General features: G+C 40.4%; 1 protein-coding gene across 3 annotated transcripts in view; it reads right to left on the bottom strand.

Annotated features, from left to right (window-relative positions):
• The window catches only part of ABCC5 (ATP binding cassette subfamily C member 5), a 91,303-nt gene extending 72,088 nt beyond the window's left edge, over positions 1-19,215 (bottom strand). The window contains exons 1-2 of one of the 3 annotated variants that reach the window (XM_041731495.1): positions 18,912-19,215; positions 15,338-15,521 (exon numbers count right to left, since the gene is read on the bottom strand). In XM_041731495.1, the coding sequence (XP_041587429.1) occupies positions 15,338-15,466 (129 nt within the window). In that variant the 5' untranslated portion in view covers positions 15,467-15,521; positions 18,912-19,215. Of the gene's footprint in view, positions 1-15,337; positions 15,522-16,750; positions 16,866-18,911 lie in introns of those variants that run through there. The other 2 variants (XM_041731499.1, XM_041731496.1) reach the window with 2 other exon arrangements.
• Between the last annotated feature and the right edge of the window lie 3,377 nt (positions 19,216-22,592).

Below are 22,592 nucleotides of genomic sequence, written 5' to 3'. Positions count from 1 at the left end.
TTGTTTTCTAGGCAGATTACTTGAAAAGTAAAGAAAAACCATTCACAGTCTCATCAAGAACGTCAGACCAATAGTCCTAGAAAACTTTGTCCTTTTAGCAAATGAAATAAAATTGTTTCAGTTTTACATGAGTACATTATTGATGTTAAAAGTTATTTTTCCTTAAACCAATTAAATAAAACTCCCTTTACATAATAATTTTGGCAACGCCCTCGGGAGATAAAAAAAATCACATACATAATATATATCCAGAGACATACATAATATGCAGACAGACACAAACAGAGATCCGATAGCTTTCATTCCAAAAGTCTAGCCATGAATCAGATATCACTCACATGGCTAAAGCTTTTTGGGGCAAGGGAGCTTCTACAGCAGTTTGTATTTTGAAAAGTCCCTTTTTCTGCATTTATAAATTCAGTCTCTGTGGGCAGTATTCATTTTGGTTATCTCCTGGGGTGTTTACATTTCAAAGACATGATAAGATTTACAACCTCAAGGGGGGGGGGTGGCACAGAAAGACTGTAAGTTTTCTCCTAGGAGTTTTTTGAGTAATTGCTATTTAGATCTTTCTTCTGTATTAAGGGTTAGACAGCACTGGGCATTTTGTCTGTTTCACTATCAAACACCACAATATCATCCCTTTCATTCTATTCTCTTCACTTTCTAGAAATCCCCCTCATAGAGTCCTAATCAGGCTTTGTCACAAGAGCTTAGACTTCAATGCATGGCAGCCCGTACCCTCCTAGCTTTGCAAAATGGCACACTATGGTCTCTAACCCTACTCATCTTGTAGCCACTCAAGAACAGTCTCGTATGTAAGTTCCCTTGTATATTAAACCACCTACCAATCTGGAGTGGTCTGCTTCTTTCTTTGGTGTCTTCTTGCCCTGAATGTATGGGGGCTGGTTTACTGCAGGAGAAGCCAGCTCACTGTGACAGCCATTCTCTTCCCTCCTTTGCCACAGTGTGCTATGTGTGGTTTCTCAAACATGCATCAAACCTACTGGCATTTTCAGGGTGTCCCAGGACTCATGTGGGGGTCCACAAGCATCTAAGATATGGGTCTTCACCCCCATATCAAGGTTGATAGCCAACCAGGGTTCTATCCCAAGGAGGATGCCTCTTTTCCCATTGTCATTTCTTTGGTCTCCTGGCTGGCTTGCCAACTGTATCAGCCCCAAACCAAACCAGCACCCCCAAGGAGACACCAAAGAAAGAGGCAGACCACTCTAGATTGGTAGGTGGCAGGTTTAACAAACCAGGGAACTTACATACAAGACTTTTCTTGAGTGGCCACAAGATGAGTAGGTCTCTATACCCACCTGCCAGAATCTTAAAAGTTTCTATAGAAGCCATAACCAGGTCCAGTCCTGTATACAATATAGATGGTTGGTCTCAACAACACATTACTATCTCAAGCCTACATCCCTGAGGCAGCTTCTGGGAAAGGGGAAGGCAAGTGGAAGCCACATTCCAAGGGCAAAGGTTGGGGTGAGGAGCTTCCAATTTTAAGCGTCCAGCTCATGGGTCAATTGGTAGTTGCATCCTCTTGATGACCTTCCCCCAACAGACTATTAGCTTTAGTACTTTCAGGTTTATTTTGTTGACCTGAAGCTACCTCTATCTAACCTACCCTGGGGCTTTAGCAAGAAATAGAGGCAGCTAGGGTAATCTTTCTTGTTTGTAGCCAGATCTCATGACTAACATGTATCTGTAAAGGCAAACTGCTTACTCGAAGATGACAGATTATTTGGGCAAATTAATTTATAACAAGCCAACACAGCACTTACTATATGCCAAGCATTATGTCAAGTACTTTATAGATATCACAATGCCACATTCCTTTCAAAGAAAAAAAAGCCAATAAACCACCACTCTACAAGATGACCTTAAATGTACCTTTATAGACAGCTCTCCTGTTTTCCCCAGGATGAGTATCAGATTAAAATAAACTATGACTCTAACTCTGACTCTTTTCAACTAACCTCATGATAAGCAAATGGTAGTTTCCAAAGTCAAAGTCACAAGTACATGATTAGAACAGTAGAATGTACATAAACAATTTTACTTAATTGCAAAAGAGTACTTCTTGTTTTTAAACCAAAGATAAACAGGTGTTAAAAGATAGATACATTATACTTATATTGAAACATAAAATTTAAAAAAAAAGAAACATAAAATTATTTTTATATCACCCTGCCAGTAACTGCACAGATGTCTCATCCTCCTAACTATTCTACTGGAGGCCTAACTTCTCTCTAGGCTTCCCACAAAAGTTTATGTGGCCATGCAAGGCAGGAAAAAAAAAAAAAAGTTTATCTGTTTAAAGGTAAAGGAAAACTAATCCTACCATATTAAAGTAAGTTGCCAACATTCTAAGGTTGAATGGATTAAAAACGGAAATGAAGCAAGAGAAAAGACTTAATATACTCAAACTATAAGGGCTTACTATGTGAAAGTGTAAATAATATAATAGAGAAAAATGATTCAGTGAATATTGTGGGACAAATAACAGATTAAAGATGAATAAACTGAGATCCAGGTTTCACACTGTGATACTGTGATTTATAAGAAGTATATATCTGGTGACTTAGATAACCAAAATATATTTCTCCTATGTATTTGATCTTCATCCACAGCTATTGGATCATGGCTCCAAAACCTCTTAGAATTTTCTCAGTGCTGAGAGTGATAAAAGCGCCTTTTACTGTCTTAATCAAAGTGACTTTTGGCACCCAAAGTTGGGGGCTGGCTGCTGGGAGGACCAACCATGTGATTAAAGGGTTGGAACATTCAGTCTTGCCCCCACCCTGGGGCTACAGGTTGAATTAGCCTATGGCCAGTAACTTAGTCAATAATGACTATGTAATGAAATCTCCATAAAAACTCAAAAAACACGGGATTTGGAGAGTTTCCAAGGATGGTGAGCACATGGAAATTTGAAGAGACTGACACACCTGGAGGTCCATGCCCTTTCCCCATATCTCACCCTGTGTTTCTCTTCATCTGGCTGTTCATTCAGATCTTTTATCCATAAAATGATAAATGTAAAAGTCTCCCTGAATTCTGTGAGCTGCTGTAGCAAATTAAAAGGACTTTAAGGAGGAGATTGTCGGAACCTCCCATCTGGAGCCAGCCTGTCAGAAGTACAGGTAACAAACAACCTGGGGCTTGTGGCTGGAGTCTGAAGTTGTGAGGTGGGCACCTGTTTTGTAGGACTGAACCCTTATTCTGTAGAATCTGATGCTGTCTCTGGATAGTGTCAGAATTGAGTTGAACTCTCAGACATCCTGCTGGTGTCCAAGAATTACTTGATGTTGTGTATAGGGGATGCCCCCACCCCCCATGTTGGAAACTGGGAACACCAACATCTAAAGGATATGCCATGTATTAATCCATTTGGGATTAATTCCAAAAAGTTACATTAAAAAGATGAAATAAATAGAAGAAAAAGAATTAAATAGCTTATTTAAGCTGAGCTATGGGAGGGAGGTAGTCTCCATTTTCGCCCAAAGCCAGAAACTTATCAAAGGCAAAATGGATGGTTTTAAATATAAAAAGGAAAACTTCTGCAGAATGAAATTTACATTAAGGGGAAGGGAAATAAAGCTAAAGAAGTGACAAGGTAACATATATTTGAACAGCCCACTTTTATTGAAAAATATATGATTTTTTTTAACCTATTCATTCAACAAGCATTTATTGAAAGGCCTCCTGTGTGCCAGGCATTGCTCTAGGTGCTGGGGATGCAAGAATGAACAAAGAGACCCCATACCTCTATATCACTACCCTCCAGCAGGTTACTTTCTTGTATTTATAAAATGTCAAAATACAGAATAATCTACTAAATTGGTTCAAAAGCTTCTATCTCTCAGCCTCTAAATTCAATGTCACCAACTAAAAATTCTAAATTTTAAGATACAATTCTACATACCTCCAATACAAGGAGGGAAGTGTTAAGACAAACATACATCATCTGAACATGATCTAATTTTTAATATGCCACCAGCAGGTATCAGAAGAATAAACTGGTAATATGTAGCACTCTACAAGCTCTTTGTCTTTATAATAGTAATGTATGAAGGAAAATTTACCAAAGAAAAAAATAATTTAAATCCAATGGTTCTATAGGAACTAAATACCTAAAACAAAATTAATGGCTAAAGTACATTAGATCAAGTACATCAGGCTCATTGCTGTCCAATACAAATACAACGCAAGCAACAAATGTTAATATAAGTTTTTCTAGTAGCCACATTTTTTAAAAGGTGAAATTAATTTTAATAAAATATTTTATTTAATCTGATAAAAAATGTTTTATTTTAAATATGCAATCAACAAAATTGTAATAATGCAAAATTATGTACATTTTAATATATGTAATAAATAGTTCATTAATTACATAATGTGAAAGTGTAGTAATTAAAATTATTAATGAGATGTTTTACACTTTTCTGTCCAAGTCTTTGAAACCCAGGGTATATTTTATATTCTAGCAAATCTCAACTTGGACCTCATATATTTCAAATGTTCAGTGACACATGGCTACAGTATTTCACAGTGTATGTAGTCCCTTAGTTCTCAAGGAAGGGTGCTTTTGCTTGCCCCAGGGGCATTTGGCTATGTTTGGAGACATTTTTGTTTGTCACAACTATGCATCCAGTGGGCAGAGGCCAGGGATGCTGCTGAACATCCTACAATGCACAGAACAACCTCCCACAACAGAGAACTAACTACCTGGCCCCAAAATGTCAGGAGAGCTAGGGTAGGATAGCCCTAATTAGCTAACCAGCTCATATAGTATTTGATATATGATGATCTAGGGGGATGTCTTTTATGAGGCCTATTTATTTTTGATGTTAAAGTATTTTAACAGGAATTTAACAGTATTTTTAAGGTATTTTTTAAATCCTTTTTAGAAGTAATTTTTTCAAGTTTCTCCTGAGATGGGATAAGGGCACCTATTTCTCTAAATGTGCACTGCAGACTGAAAAGACTTTCCACAGCCAGATGACTCGGCCAGAGAGAGGCATCTGCAGCAGTTGATTCGTTCCAAAGGGAAAAATACTGCTTGATCCAGGAGCTGAGAAAACACTAAACAAGGAAATACTACTGCCATTTATATCCTCCTGAGGCTTTTGTAGCTAGGAGATGCTGAGCATTTTTTGTCCTACTAAGGCGATGGTGAGGGGGCACAATGCGGGGTACTGGGGAGCTAAAAGGGGTCCCTGAAATCCAGGTTCTGCTCGGTTCAAATAAAGGTCAGGGAAACACACAGTCATATTCATGTCCATCTGGTGAAGTAAACAAGGGAAATTTGATCCATTAGCAAACAGAGATACTTGCATAAGACTTCCTCACCTCTTTGCACTCTAACACCATCCCCATGGCTGGGACAATTGGCGCACCTATCGCACAGCTTGACCACCGTTTAACTGGTTTGTCCCATCCCATTTTAATAGGCTGCCAGAGCGGAATGCCTGCTGACAGGGCAACCATGGGCTTTTCCCTGAATGGAGGCCGCTGGGACAAGATACCAGGGGCCAGAAATCATTCCCCAGACTGAACAATCCCTTCCTGACAGCAGGACAACAGCAGGACAGCCTTCCTAAGCCAGGGGGCTGAGGATTCATCCAAGTTGTCCCTGAATGCAGGGATGGCAGGAATCAACTGGCAGTGCAGAGGCGCCTCTCAGCTTCTGAGAGGATTAAAGGCTGCAACACTCCTGTCTGGCACACTCCACAAAAAAAAAAAAAAAAAAAAAAAAGAAAGAAAGAGGTATTTGGGGCACAGTCAGAATAGACTGGCTTCAGATCTTACAGCACATTCTCCCTCTCCTCTCCTTAATTCACAAGATCTTAACACAACCACAGAATGGGCAGCTTCTGGCCCAAGTAAAAGTTTTTTCTTTTTTTTTTTTAAGATTTTATTTGTTTATTCATGAGAGACACACACAGAGAGGCAGAGACATAGGCAGAGGGAGAAGCAGACTCCCCACAGGGAAGCCCAATGTGGGACTCAATCCTAGGACCCCAGGATCACGACCTGAACCGAAGCAGACACTCAACCACTGAGCCATTCAGGTGTCCCTCAGGTAAAAGCTTTTCTATAGATGTCTTGGCCCTGTAGCCACCTTTATGACAAACATCTAGAGAGACAGACTTATTAAGGGCACTCTTGTATGAGCACACATAGATCTCAAGAGACTAAAAATACTGAAAATTAAATTAAAAAGAAATTAACATTTTCTTTTAAATTAGCAAAGAAATTTAAAAAGTTGATACCCTCCCAAGACTAGCTAACTTCAGGTGTTCACATCCTCTCTACCTCTAACAAGGTAAAGAAAACTACAAAGGACATTTCCTTTTTTTTTTTTTTAAGATTTATTTATTCATTTATGATAGACATAGAGAGAGAGGCAGAGACACAGGCAGAGGGAGAAGCAGGCTCCATGCCAGGAGCCCGACGTGGGACTCGATCCTGGGACTCCAGGATCGCGCCCTGGGCCAAAGGCAGGCGCTAAACCGCTGAGCCACCCAGGGATCCCCCAAAGGACATTTCCTCTCCCAGTTCCCATCCCATCCTTACTCCAGTGGGTTAGGGACATGATCTTGACTATCTCAAGCTCTTCCTTTAAGAATTTCCGTATAGGGGCAGCCCCAGTGGCTCAGCAGTTTAGCGCCGCCTTCAGCCCAGGGCCTGATCCTGGGGTCCTGGGATCAAGTCCTACATCGGGCTCCCTTCATGGAGCCTGCTTCTCCCTCTGCCTATGTCTCTGCCTCTCTCTCTCTCTCTCTCTCTTTTTCTCTCTCTCATGAATAAATAAATAAAATCTTAAAAAAAAAAAAAAAAGAATTTCCAGATAGTGGCCACTTCAATCCAAAGGGACAGCAAAATTCTAGAAGGCAACATTCATGGATTAATCCATAAGACCAATGGATAGAACTTAACACCAACACCATGGTAAACAGGTATTTTTCTACAGTTCATAACCTAGCATTATCCAATAATCAGCAGGAATTTGAGGGCTTTCAGTTGTTTCATAAGCTAAATTCCAAGGAACTTATTCAAAGTTCCTATTACACTGGGGTGTGAGATTAACGTTGCTATTACAATGATAAAGTCTTAAAGGATTAAACTGAAAAATCCATCAGAAGAGAAAAAAGGACTCATAGGAAACACTTGGAACCCCATTGGTTGAGGGGATAGAAGAAACTTTATTCCATGAGATCTACAACAGAGGTTCTCTGCAATGGCTATATATTAGGATCACCAGGGCAGCTTTAAAACATGAGGGCAGCCTGGGTGGCTCAGCGGTTTAATGCCCCCTTCAGCCCAGGGCCTGATCCTGGAGACCCGGGATTGAGTCCTGCATCGGGCTCCCTGCATGGAGCCTGCTTCTCCCTTTGCCTGTCTCTCTCTCTCTCTCTCTCTCTCTCTCTCTCTCTCTCTCTGTGTGTGTGTCTCTCATGAATAAATACATAAAAAAAAATTTTTTTTAAATCTTTAAAAAATAAAAATAAATAAATAAATAAATAAAACAACACGAGACCTACTCCAGAGATTGGTTTAATTGGTTTGGGATAGGGCGCTGTATTGTTTTAATATTTTTCAAGTGATTTTAACATGCAACCTAGACTCGGATTTAGATTTAGATTTAGATAGAATTTTGCTCTTTTGCATTTGACAAAATCTCATCAAGACTGTCAGGCTTTAGCTTTCAAAGAAAAAGAAAAAGAATCCAAAGTAAAATCTGTACATAAGACTTCCCTTAGTGCTTAGTACCACACATACAGCCACATCAGATCCTTAGTGTGAGACATTAGCAGTTCTGTCACGTGACCCCAGTACTGCAGAGCGAGGCTGTAACCGCCAACCATGATGAGAAACAAACACAAAAATAAAGATTTGGGCAGCTTGGCTACTTTTCTGCTCAACACTGTATCTGCTTTGGTAAGCAGAAGTTTTCACCTGATATCTAATAACAGAATTAAGTTGATTCCCTGAACAGCTAATTCACAAAATAATCTTAAATAATTAAAACATATATAAGATCTAATTACCTAAATAGGCTAACTCCCTAAAAAAGAGGATAAAGAAGGGATAGACAAGCTTAATTCTGCTAATTAGTGAATGTTGGTGCACCAAATTAACTTCACATTAATCTGTAATTTTGATATTGAGAGGTTTGACCAATGCAAAGACTTCTAGAGGCCTTGTTTCCTGTTCCTGGTATTGACCTTTTTATTTTTGATTAAGAGAAAGGGAAATAATGTTGAGACATTAAAGAGAGCATCAGCAGAAGGTGACCTAAAAGCAAAACCAAGATTTCATTGAAAAAGTTTTCATTAATCATTTGTAATGTCCAAATTATATATCTTAACACAATAAAGACTTCGGTATTTAAAGCTGCTTAAAATACAGGAAGCTGTTCCAATACTTTTCTTCCACTTTGACAGAAAGCTTCCTTAACTCAAGCCAACAGGCTATATTTATTTCCCTTAAACAGCATTTCCTAGGAAAGAAGCAGCAGCCCTACTGCAGACAGCATAAAAGAGCTCATGATCATGGCAGCAGGCCAACCTCAGGAGACCCATGGCACTGTAGATTCATTTCACCATGCAAGAAAGCCACTCAGGCTCTGCACCAGTAACAGTGCTGTTGTCACCTCCACCAGAGGACTCTGGGCTGCTATTGGAAACCAACATGTGGCACCAAGCCAGATAACCGTATCACACTTGTACTGAGCTTTATACAGCTTTATAAATGCCTACAGGGAAAAGAGGAAAAAAAAAAAAAAAGCAGGTGTTCTTACTCATCGTATCACTGACTGTCCAAAAAAATCTGCTGAGTCACTAAGTACCAATCAAGAGAAAAATAATGCAGAGACTGCAAATACTAATCTCCTTCATCCTGCTCTCCTTCCTAACAGCAAGTGGACTCACAGGTAATATTCTTGACTCTGAAAATACAAGGACATAGACAAATTCACATACCCTTAGTCCATACAGAAAAGCTTTCAGAGTCAAATCTCTCATAACAGTAGTTGTTCTAGGTAGAGGGGTTAAGGGTAATCTATGTTTTCTGCTATCACCTTCTACAACTTTGCACAGTTTCTACAGTGAGGCCATAATTCTTTCTTAATAATATGTCTTAGAGGGATCCCTGGGTGGCGCAGCGGTTTGGCGCCTGCCTTTGGCCCAGGGCGCGATCCTGGAGACCCAGGATCGAATCCCACATCAGGCTCCCGGTGCATGGAGCCTGCTTCTCCCTCCGCCTGTGTCTCTGCCCCTCTCTCTCTCTCTCTCTGTGACTATCATAAATAAATAAAAAATTTAAAAAAAAAAAAAAAGGATTCTCTCTTAAAAAAAAAATAATAATATGTCTTAGAATCATATTTCTCAGTAAGAGATTAGACTCACATCCTTGACCCCTAGGATATAACTTCAGCTCACCAAAATACTTCAAATCACTAATTATGAAAACTCCAACCAAGGTTAGAGGGCCAGTCTCACACGGAACTAGGAGAAACACAAGTGAAGATCACTGGACTTCATGAATACTTGCTTTGTTAGCTTTTCTACAGGCAAAACATTCTAACTTGATAGAAAATTCCACCACAAATTTCCACTTGAGAAAAGGAAAAAAAGAGTGAGCAGTCATAATGGCATATGAACTTGAGTTAACTTCTGCTTATTTTCCGTTCTTCCTCTTTTCCTAGATTAGACATGTTTTGTGAAGAACAAGTCACCCTTGGCTTTGGCTTGAGAGCAGCAAGCAAAAATGACTACCTACAATAAAAAAAAGCTTATAGAAGTGCCAAATAGCTTTGTCTTGCTCAAATTCTAATTTTAAGCAACTAAAATCCAAACTCTTTGGCCCGTGATTCAAGAACACACATCATCTGAAACTCACTGACCCATCCCTCTACATCTGTGACTCTACACTTCATGCATAAAGCCAACAGGGCCTAGTCCTCTGTATCTGCAGCAATTTCTTCTGCCAGTTCTTTACTTCTCCACCACATTACCTATACCTCAAGTACCGGTGAATGCCACCTCCTCCTGAAGTATTCCCTGACCTCAAAAACCGAAGCACTCTTTCCTTCTTATTAATTTCCACAGCACCTAAATTACAATAATCTGCATATGTGCCTATGAGTTTCAGGTTCTACAGCAGGGCAGGCAGGACCCACACCAGTTTATTTTCATCTGTACCAGACCACTTTGTTCAGAGCTGTGTGTGCAGCTTGGAGACTGCTGAATAAAAAGATGAATAAACATCTCATCTTAAAACAAACCAACCAGGGCTTGTGGAGTGGCGTGATCTACATGTGCATACTGAAAGCAATTGTAAGAAAAGGAGCCATGCCAGGAGAATCATGCTTCAGACACAGTCAGTGTATAGGAGCAGTCTAGACATAAATCTTCATGTGGGTTCAAATAATGCCGGCCTAATGCCAGCCAAGGTTAGGACTTAGGCTCAAAAAATTTACAGCAGCAGAAGACACTGCCACATGCACTTCAGGATTCAAGGATGTCTGCTAAACATTAAATCATGTGTGGCCACAAGCATTAACTCAATAGTCCTAAACAAAGGTAAGTGTAAAGATGAATGATTTTTACCTGAATTATCTCTATGTTGATGGGATACAAATATTTGAAGATGTGACTGATGAGAGCATTTTTTCCAAAGGGTATTCCAAAAGTTTCGGCCACAATATTAAGAAATGGGCAAACTGTGTACTATGAATTTGTTTACAGCTTGAGAAAAAAAAAATCGCTGGCCAGTTCAAAATCAGAATTTGTTCCTTGGTGCTTTGCTTCTGATTTATGGTTTGACACAGTTTCATGTTTGCATGTCAACTAAACCCATGAAAGGCTAATGGTGGTAAATAAAACCTTGTTTGCCAACTAAGAGCCACAGATGTATCCTTATCTTTTGTTACTCGGAGGTGCTGTTTTTTATTTCTGATGGATACCTCGCATCTGAGAGGCCCTATCCCAGATTTCCTCCTTAACAGCTAATACAGAAATGATAGTTAACAATCAAGTGACATGATGGGATCCCTGGGTGGCGCAGCGGTTTGGCGCCTGCCTTTGACCCAGGGCGTGATCCTGGAGACCCAGGATCAAATCCTACATCGGGCTCCCGGTGCATGGAGCCTGCTTCTCCCTCTGCCTGTGTCTCTGCCTCTCTCTCTCTCTCTCTGTGACTATCATAAATAAATAAATTTAAAATAAAAAAAAAATCAAGTGACATGAAATTGTAATCTCTAACCAATTAGCTCCTTTCATTTTTTAAAAATATATGTTTATATAGCCATCCTGCTTCCCAACTACTTAAATTATCCATTTTTATACCATCTCTGAGCCAGAAACTTTTTATCACCTTGCTAGTTCTCTCAGCAAACTGCTAACATATGATATAAGTTCAAGATAAACGTGTCTAAGAAATTTGGGGTTTCAACAGGTAATAAGATCCTAGGGGGAATGTGAACTTTTAAAAACACCTGATAGTTATATATATATATATATATATTTATATATATTATATATTTATATATTATATATTATATAATATTATATATTTATATATATATTATATATTATATATTATATATTATATATTTATATATATATATATTATTTATTTACGATAGTCACAGAGAGAGAGAGAGAGAGAGAGAGGCAGAGACATAGGCAGACGGAGAAGCAGGCTCCATGCACCGGGAGCCCGACGTGGGATTCGATCCTGGGTCTCCAGGATCGCGCCCTGAGCCAAAGGCAGGCGCTAAACCGCTGCGCCACCCAGGGATCCCCTATTTATTTTAATGTATATAAAAACCAGCCTGCATAAACCTATGATTTTATTGCTTAGGTCAAGGATGAACAAAAAATAGAAACCTGGTAGATTAAAAGAAATACTTTCACTAAAAAAAAAGTTCAGAGGGTACAAGGATAAGATAAAAATCATGAAAACAGAACTCAAATTTAAAAGTCTGGGAAACACGAAAGGATAACGAAAACGAAATTCATGTGGACTTCCGAAATTTTATCAAAGTGGTATTAGCCTTCCTGTTTCTTCAAGATAAGACTTAATCACATGAAGGAAACTTGCTGTCTGGGAGCTGACTTAATTCAGGGGACAAAAGGCACAACAGTGTCTCTATTTCCAGCTCTTCTCCACCTGCAGAGGAAAAGCTGGGCTGTCACTACCACATTCTAATGTCAATTTTACTCTAACCAACTAGACAGAGACCCTGGCCCCAGAAATTTCACCAGACCACACATAGCTTCCCAGGTTCCACCTCTCTCTGGTCTAGAAGACATCCTTGAGCAAGCTTGCTCACTCTCAAGGCTTCATCTACATGATGCATTAATGACTTCAAATTTTTCCCCCTACTCCTTGCCTGTGTTCTATCTACTGATCACTTTATCTGGACACACTCAAATTCAACTTGTTCAAAGCAAACTCATTCTCACCTCCTGAATCTTCTTTTCCCATACGTTAGTTTGGGGATTCACAGTTTTAAATTCTTATCACCAATCCCATGCTCCACCCCCAGTACTTCCTTCTCCTTCCAGAGATGTCCCTAAGTCTCTCATCCATCCTCACTATTATGCTTGGACACGGACCCCTGGCCTCTCTCATGTAATTTGGCATAGGAGCCTCCTGACCACTCCTTATATTTTTGTCTCTCCCTCCCATATGGTTTTTTATCACACTGTCTCAAAACTAATCTTCCTAAGATAAAAATCAAGTCTTAAAAATCCCTTCTCAGCTTAGTATCATTAGCCATCAGGTAACACAAATGAAAACTACAATGAAACACTACAATGAGATATCAGACATACCCATCAGAATGCCTAAAATATAATAATAATAACACCAAATACTGGCAAGAATGACAAGAAACTGGATCATTCATATATTTTTGGTGGGAATGTACAAGTGTATAGCCACTCTGGAAAAGAGTATTGAAGTTCCTTATACAACTAAACATGCACTTACCATATGACCCAGCAACTGCATTCCTGGGCATTTATCCAGACAAATGAAAGCTTATTCACACAAAATCCTATACACAAATGTTCAAGGCAGCTTTATTTGTAACAACTACACACTAGAAATAACCCAAAATGTCCTTCAACAAATGAATGGTTAAACAGACTATGGTTCCTCTATAACATGGAATAGTACTCCCAGTTAAAAGGAAAGAACTATCTATAACATAGAATGCTACTCACAAAAAGTACGGATATGTACAACAAAGTAGATGGATCTCAAGGGAATTATGCACAGTGAAAAAAGCCAATCTCAAAAGTTATATACTATGTGATTCTATTTATATAGCATTCTTAAATGACAAAATTACTGAGGTGGAGAACAGATTAGAGGTTGCCTAAGGCTAGGAGAGAGGGGCAAGTAGGTGGCTGTGGCTCTGAGGAAGGTGAGGGTAGCATGAGAGATCTCTGTGATGCTACTGTCGTGTGTTCTGACTACAGTGGTGGTCACACAAATCTACACATGTGAAAAAACTGCATTGAATACACATACACAAACCAGTGCCCACAAAACTATAAAACCAGTTAAGTCTTAATAAGATAGATGGATTGTATCAATGTTGAGATACTGTACTACAGTGATGCAAGAAGTTACCATTGGGGGGAGCTGGAAAAAATGTATATGGAATACTGGGGCACCTGGGTGGCTCAGCTGGTTAAACATCTGCCTTCGGCTCAGGTCATGATCCCAGGGCCCTGAGATTGAGTCCCAATTTGGGTTCCCTGCTCAGCGAGGAGTCTGCTTCTCCTTCTCGCTCTACCCCTCCTCCCTGCTCATGCTCTCTCTCTCTCAAATAAATAAATAAAATCTTTTTTAAAAAAACAAGTATATATGGAATCTGTTTGTATTATTTTTTTTGTTTGTATTATTTTTTTGCAAATGCATGTGGATCTACAGTTATCTCAAAATAAAAAGGGGGAAAAAACCCTCCCCAATAACTTCCAAGAGCTCCCAAATGGCCATAGTAAAACATTCCTTAGCATGGCATGCAGAATTTTCTCCTTCACACCCTAAGCTCTAGAAAACTATTCTAAGATCTAACATTTACTGAGCACAGGCTATGTGGCAGGCATCATTCTAAGCATTTTGTATGTATTTGTATTTGTATGTATGTATCTAATTTAATCCTCAGTGATCCCATGAGTTTGGCTCTACTACTAGTACTATTTTATTCATAAACCACTAAGCACAGATGACATAGTAGCTTGAAAGCATCTCCACCCAATCATTCTTCGAAACCCATTTCTAATGCTACTTTTGTGACTTTTTCCAGAGTTAAGAGCTATACTAACAGTGCCTAGCACTCAGAAGATATTCAAAGATGTTTAATATAAGGCCCCGATAAATGACACAAATCAGTTACAAAACTGGCATCTTAAGGATTTGACAGTGATTGTGTTGACTATGTTTCTCCAAAGTTAAGCTTGAATAGGAAAGCACTGTATAATATACACTGTGGACAGAAAACACCTATTAGTGAGAAAATGTTGATTAATAAAGCAACAGCTTTCATATATCAAAGAGGGACAGATAATGTCAGGCTAATGAAACTCCAGTGTCAGCTGCAAAGTCACATGATTCTCAAGTTTTCACATAACAAATACATGAATGCAAACTTCACCTTCCCAAATCCAATCACCCCCATCTTCCTTATTAGTTACTTTTGCAATTGAAGAAAAGGTATAATTTTTTTTTCAAAAGAAAGATATCTCTTCCAGTTTAAAATGTGTATTTCATTATTTCCCTTGGAGAAAACTAGATTCTTATCTAAAGGCTCCTTCACATTCACGGATTTCCTTAGAAAACTTAAGAATTATACTACAACAATCTAGAATTGTTCTAATACTCTGAAATCTGACTGAGTCCCTCCAAAGATTCACATTTTAAACACAGACAACAGAGGTAGAAGGAAAAAAACAATTTTAAGTACACTCATGAAGTTTAACGGTTCATATTCCCTCTGGTCCCTCCCCAGCACCTCCACCCCCATCCCCATAAGCTGACTTCTCTTAAGCAAAGCCTTTTCAGAAGGCACCAAAGGGCAGTATAAGCCAGAGAGAGAACTCAGAGGAAGAAATAGGTGGGAGGCCGAAGCCAACCTCTCCTCCTTCACATGCAACCATAAATTCTTACCAGTGACCTAGAGCCAACAACAAAAATGAAACTTCTTTTTAATGATGCATTAAATGAGAAGAAAAAAAAAAAAAAGGTGTGGTGTAGTATAGCAAGTAGGTAAGAAAAGGGATTCAGGAAAGGAAATACTGACCGGTCGAGTTCTCTTATATTTGGAGTCCTCGCGGTCTCTATGCTGCCCAGAAGTACTGGTTCTCTCCCTCACATTTCTATAACCAGGACTAGGGATGATATACTCTTTTCCTATGTCGATATCCTTCATCTTCTCTGAGTGGAGGTGCCAGGGCTCACAGACTTTTGGTTTCACTTGAGAATTTCTGAAATTAAAAATTATCAAGGAATTACACTGTATGTTAATTATACCAGAACTTTCAAAATACTTTTAGGAACTTTAAAAAATTTCATCAGAGAAAGGTATTTCCTATGTTTTGCATGTTCCTATGCAAAAGTACTTTAAAATAGGAAAAAAGAGGGATGTCTGGCTGGCTCAGTCAGAAGAGCATGCAAATTCCAGCCCCATACTGAGTGTAGAGATTAAATAAATAAATAAACTTAAAAAAAAAATAGAAAAAAAAAAGGACAAAAGTTTTCTTATTGTATCTACAAAAAATAATTCTTCAGAACTTTTTCAAGTGCCATTTCATTTTTTAAAGAAAGAAACTTCAGTGTAGGAGAATCAAGAATGACTACTTCCCACCTCTAAAGAGGGAAAAGAATTAGAAAAAAATAAACACATTAGTAAAGAGATACTGACCCCTTCGAACTAAGCTCAAACCCAATGTATAGAGAGCACTTAGGTAAGTCTCTTAAAAAAAAAAAAGGCTTTAAGCCTGTTCCAAGCATTCCAAACTTCACAATTTTAAAATGGATATCATTCCTTCTGCTAAATGTTACTAAATGAAAACTTGCAAAGCACTTATTCTACCAACAATAACTCAGCATTTTTATAATCGGGTAACAGATTTGTTGATGTTATTTTAAAGCTCCATGAATTTACACAGATAAAATACAAAACAATATTGCACCTTAACTTTACAAACAAATTCCCCTTGGGGTACTGAAAGTGGTCTAAAATTAGACAGTGGTGATGGTTGCACAACTCTGTGAATGTACTACTGAAACACTGGGCTGTATATTTTAAAGGGGTGTATTTCATAGTATATAAATTATAACTCAAAAAACCTGTTATTAAGAAACAATAACAAAAACAGATTCCCCATCCTGTCCTACAAAATTTTAACCTAGTATTTCCCTGAAACTCTGTTCTAAACCCCTGCTTGCCTGCCTAACTTTAATCAATATCCTGTAATGACTCTGGTAAACGTTTTTCCGACTCAGAGACTGTTCAAAGTTTCCCAGACACAAGCTGAGAAAACACCTTTCGTACCAGCCTCACTAAAAATTAAAGAAGTGTAGATGTCTGTGCTGCCTTTCGGATGCCATAAATTCCTACCTATCACCACGTCTTAAAAGTACTACTCTGCGGATAAAATTCTGACAGCTACAATTCATTTTTCAAGATATCAGAGAAAAGGAAAATACTTACTAAACAAAAAAGGAGTAACTCTCCCCCATACAGACACACTTCTAGCACACAGAAAGCTTGACTTCTGGCCTCTCAGAAGTCTGGTTCATGTACCCTGAGTTGATACTGCTAGGTTACTTATCTTTAAAAAAAAAAAAAAAGAGTCACCTTGTCCAAGGACAAACTGCAACATAAAGAACACCAGCTCACCATCGAGAGCACAGCAATCACGTCACTGAGACCTCATTAAGCCTAAACTATAAACAGACCTGGCATCTGCCAGGGTCCCTGATGTCGGATGCAGCTGCGGATCAGAGTAATCCCTCTTGTTTTAAGGACCACAGAAGTTCAGCCTTCCTATCAAAAGGTTCCCTAATGTAGCTGATTATGTGGAGGCTGACAAGATTAGACCTCCTTTGAAAAAAGGCAGGAGAGAAGTGAGTTTGAAAGGGACACAGCCAAACTAATTCACAATACCAAATGCCATGTCAAGAGGAACATAAAGCACATCTCAATTGTCTAAGGGCTCCTGATACCCAAAATATGTTTTCAATCACTTTATTCAAGTTCTGTATGTACAAAGGGGGTGGGGAGCAGCGTCCTATTAACTCTAACACTCTGGTTTCCTTAGTGTCCTGGGAGAAGAGGCATAGTGGTGAGAGAAGGCAGGCCTTCAGGAGGTACAAAGTTACTATCTCTTGGCCTTGAACATAAGGAGGATTCCATCTTCTGTGTATCAGGGTTATAAGCCAGGGCACCCCACATGGAGGCCACCAAAGAGCTAGGAATCCCTATAGGCTGTAGAAAGAAACAGGCTCAAATCTGAAGAAAGCAACCAAGAAAGGATCAGTAGGCTCAACTATTTTTTATTCTACCTGCATTTCTCTGTTTTCCTCTCTTCTCCCTCACAGTTGTTAAAAAGTTGTTTTTCAATGGTAATTTGCTTCAGCTTTCAAGAAAGGAAAAAAGGATTTTTTTTTTTAATTTTAATGTTGGAGTCACAGCTATACAATGGCACTAGCAGAATAACTAAAGTGGGAGAACCCCAAGGAAGTGACCAGACTCAGAATCAATAGAGTGGAGGCCATCCGGTCAGCTGCTTTTTTTTTTTTTTTTTTTTAACCAAGGCTCTCTTCCAGTGGTAAACGTGTAGACATTCACCCCGCACAATGATGCAGAGGAAACTGCATGGGGGGGGGGGGGGGGGTTCACAGGACGACAGGAACTGTAACCAGCCAGACTGGTGTGTCCAAATTGCCTTCATTACAACATTCCTTAGGTATCCGACCTTAGGAATCTCATTCAGGCCCTGAAGCTGCACAAGAAGACCTGAAGCTATTTACCACCCTCCAGTACTCCACTTGTTGTGCCTCCAACCTTCCGCTCCTTTCACTCCGGCCACGGACCCCATTAAAACCCCTCCATCTCGCCCTTCAAAGCCTTCTGAAACTTGGCCAACCATCCCGGTGCCCCGCTGCCTCCCGCCTCCCCATGGAGCCAGATGACCCCACACACACACCCGTGCAATGAACGCAAAGCAACATGCAGCCTTGTGTGGTGGGAGTGGAAAGCGACTGATGACAGCCAGGAGATTCGGATCCCATTCCGGGGGCTCTGCCCGGGGTTTGCTGTGCGCACTTAGGTCACGAACCTCCATTTATCCATTTGCAGAAAACAAAAACAAACAGAGGAGGACTTCTAAGGTCGCTGGCAGCTCAGAGTCGCCGGCGTGCGGCCTGAGCAGGGTGCCCCAGGCCGCCCTCCCGGCGAGCATGAGCGTGGGGGCTTCTCCGCGACCAGCTCCGCCTGGGATGCCCTGACCCTGGGGCGTTCCCACGGCCGGTTCGGGCCCGAGGAGGCCACGGCGACCCACACCCACGGGGCGCGAGCGCAGCACCCCCTGGTGGCCGCAGCCCGGAATGTAGCCAGCGCTCCGACCACTCATCCCACCCCACCTGCCTCCAAACGCCAGGACCTCACCGCGAGCGCTGGGGTGGGGGGGCTGCATCCCGAGGAGGGGCCGGCAGCAGACCAGGAGGCCAGACTGCGCCTACCAGGTCTCCGTGTCCCCGGGACCGCTCTCACCCCCGATCGCAGCCCGCCACCCCCGGAGGGAACACACAGGGGTGACCCCCGTGACAAGCCAGGGAGACGGAGGGGGTGAGCGGGAGCTGATACCTACCCGTGCCCGGCTCCAGGACGACCGCACCGGCCACTCGACCACGCTCCCGAGCATCAGCCCCGGAGCAAAACAAGCCTTTATAGCGGCATTGGCCGCCGGACTGCGCAGGCGTGCTGCACAAAGACTCCCCAAGACTGAAGGGAATTGTAGTCCCCCTTCCCGAAGCCCGAGGCTCGACACACTGCAAAGGACTATATTTCCCAGAAGCGCCGCAGAAGCCCCGGAGGAGGTGTAGGCTGCTCCTCCTTTCCAGCGCGCTCCTGGCTCTGCACCATCCTTCTCAGAGCTTCTGCGAGCCTGTCTGGAATCTTCTCCGAGGCCGTGTGCCCCAGTGGGTGGCCCGGAGGCTTGACAGTGGCCGTGAGTGGGCGGGCAGCTCGGTGTTTGTAGGCAGGGCGGACCGACGGTGTGCGGCCGTGTCTACACCAGGAAACACTGTGAAGGTCATCAGCCATCAGCCAGCCCCAAATCTTATCTTCATATTTTAACGATTGTTTGCTCAGGGTTCGATACTGCATTCTGCGCTGATACCACCTTTGTCACTTTTATTCCATTGCCCTTCACATATTCTTGGGCTACCTGGTTTCTAGATACCAAAAGGTGAGGGTCACAGTCTCTAGAGTAGCAAGAGCCTTAGGCTCCTTTTCGTAAATCAAATTGAGGTTCCCAAAGAGTTTCATCACAGTATTTCTCTTTGTGTTTCATCAACACGACCATAACATCACTAGTCTGTTGAGTGCCTACCTACACGTATGTGGTGCTTTACATGAAATTCTTGTTTCCTTTAATATCCATAACAACACTATGTGTAGGTATAGATTTTCCATTTCAAAGATTAAAAAAAAAGAAGGTAAAGTGACTTGTCCATCTTTATACAACGGGCTAGTGCGAAGACGCTAACGTATCATAAAGCTGAATTAATTAACACGGTGTTCCTGCGTAAGGATGGATTAATAGGCTGATCCAACAGAACAAAGAGGCTAGAAACAGATTCATGCATATATGTAAACATGAACTGTGATGGAGAAAACATTACAGATCAATAGAGAAGATAAGTTTGGATAAACAGTGCTGGGACAACTGGTTATCTTTATTTTTTTCAAAACTCAGGGAATTACGTCAGCCCACATAGAAAGATCAATGTAAGGTAGATCAAAGGCCTACCTGTGAAAGGCAAAACTTTAAAATGTTTAGAAGAAAATGTAAAATATCTTGGTGAATTTTGGAATAGAGAAGAACTTCTAAAACAAGTTGCAAAAGCAAATCATGGAAACGTTGACATATTTTTACTACATTAAAATTTAAACTTCTGTACAAGAGCCATAAAGTGAAAAGTGAAACCACAAGTTGTAACTGACATTTTTTGATACAAAATATACAAATAATTTCTACAATTCAATAAGAAATGGCAAATAACCCAGTACAAAAATAGGCAAATAGGAGGTACCTGGGTGGCTCAGACAGTTAAGTGTCTGCCTTCAGCTCAGGTCATGATCCCAAGATCCTGGAATGGAGCCCCGCTTCGGGCTCCCTGCTTGTCCCTCTCCCTCTGCCCCTCCCCCTGCTCACCTTTGCACTCTCTCTCTCTCTCTCTGCCAAATAAATAAATAAAATCTTTTAAAAAGAAAGGAAAATGGTAGAAAGTTTACAAACAGTAAAGAGATCTGAGCAGCTATTCAAACATGAAAAGATACCCAATTAGGAAAATAATCAGGGAAACTGAAGTTAAAATATCAATGAGATACTATTTTATGCCTATCTTATGGGAAGACATAAACACCTGACAAAACCAACTGTTGTCAAGGATCTGGAAAAACAGAATATTTCACATGTTGCTGGCAGAGTGAGTATCAATCAATAGAACCACATTAAAGAGCAATTTTGCCATACTTTGTAGATTGGAAATGGGCTAGAGGGCTTTACTGTTAGACCCCTAGCAAATGCCCAAAATTTAGTGGATTGAAGTCAAGTTTATTTCTCTCATAAGTAAAACTTTAGGTAAGTATATCAGATTAGTACTATAGTCCTGCTCCTTGCAAGCAGTCAGAGACCCAGGGTGTTGGTGGCTCTCTCAGGGTCAACATATAGCTTCCACAGTTGTCCTACTCATTGCCACCACCAGTCACCCAGGTAGAACGAAGGAAAAACAGAATATGAAGAAGCGTGACCTGGTGTTGAGGCACCAGCAGGGAAGCAACATACATCATTTCCATTCACCTTCTTTTAGTGACAATTTAGTCACACGGACACATCTAAGTGAGAGAGAAACTGGAAAATGCAATCTGGTTGGGCAGTTATGAGCCATCTACAATTCCATTACAATGGAAGTAGGAAAAGACTAATAGTTTCCAACTCAAAAACCTGTCCTTAAACCCAGCAATGCCACTTCTACATATATGCTGTAGGGTAGCCTTTTTCAATGGAGGCTTCTGTAAGTGAATTAAGTTCTAAACGAAATTATCAGAGTTGCTATTTTCTTAATTCTAAGGATAACACATATCTAGTATCATTCTAGATGTCCAAGGGAGAAGTTAATTCATTCTACACAGTGAATACCTTAGGGCATCAGGGCTTAATGCTATTAGCTGAGAAAAGCCGCTCTAAAGAGCCTCCCCCAAGGAGGTATATTCATTGTGCATTGTTTGTAGTAGTGAAAATAAGTTCCGTTAACAAGAGAACAGATAACTAGATTATGGTATTCGTACAATGAGATACTATGTAGCAGTTAAAGAACAGGGGCTATAACATATCAGTATGTATAAGTCTCAAAAACAATGTTGAACCAGAATAAGTTACAGAAAGACTCAAATTGTATAGCCCCGTTTGTCTTAACTTTGTAAATATGCAAAAGCGTGATCTGTTGTTTATGGATACACGTATATGTACTTAAAAATATAAAATATACCTGGACATGATAAACAACAATTTCAAGGTATAGTTGGAGGTAGAGCTGGTGTTGGAGGTACAAGAATAAGATCAGAGAGGGATACACACAGGGCTTTGTCTGTTTCTGTAATATTTTATTTCTCTTTTTTTAAGATTTTATGTATTTATTCATGAGAGACACAGAGAGAGAGGCAGAGACATAGGCAGAGGGAGAGGCAGGCTCCCTGTGGGGAGCCCGATGCGGGACTCGATCCCAGGACCCCAGGATCACGACCTGAGCCAAAGGAAGACGCTCAACCACTGAGCCAGCCAGGGCCCCTATTTTATTTCTTTTTAAAATAACTTGTAAATGTTAAAATTTAATAAAGCTTCGAGTGGGTATACAGGTCCTTCTAATATCTTTTGCTATATTTTTATTAGCCTTAAGAATTTCACAATAAAAATGTTTTAATATCATAGAAACAAACCATTTCTCCTCTCAATGGGTATATGTGCAATTAAACAGAAGAATCTTGCAGATACCTGTATTATATTTATATCTACTGATGAGGATTCCTGAAGCACCTCTGGCCATCTGGTTGGATAAAAAACACTTTTCCTCAGCACACCTCAAGCCACCTTGCCGAGGTATACTAGTACTTCCAACCAGGCCTCAAACACTGTAGAACTCAAAAGCTGCATATCTGAGACCCTCATATCAAATTAAAAGTTTCTAAATTCTCCCTGAAATATGTCTAATATACTGATTATATGTTAAAAAAAAAAAAAGCAGCAGATGAGCATTATGCAGCCCTG

The sequence above is a fragment of the Vulpes lagopus genome, chromosome 17, assembly GCF_018345385.1.
Source record: "Vulpes lagopus strain Blue_001 chromosome 17, ASM1834538v1, whole genome shotgun sequence".
Taxonomy (NCBI): domain Eukaryota; kingdom Metazoa; phylum Chordata; class Mammalia; order Carnivora; family Canidae; genus Vulpes; species Vulpes lagopus.
The sequence above is the reverse complement of the archived record's forward strand: the minus strand, read 5'-3'. Positions and strand labels throughout refer to the sequence as shown.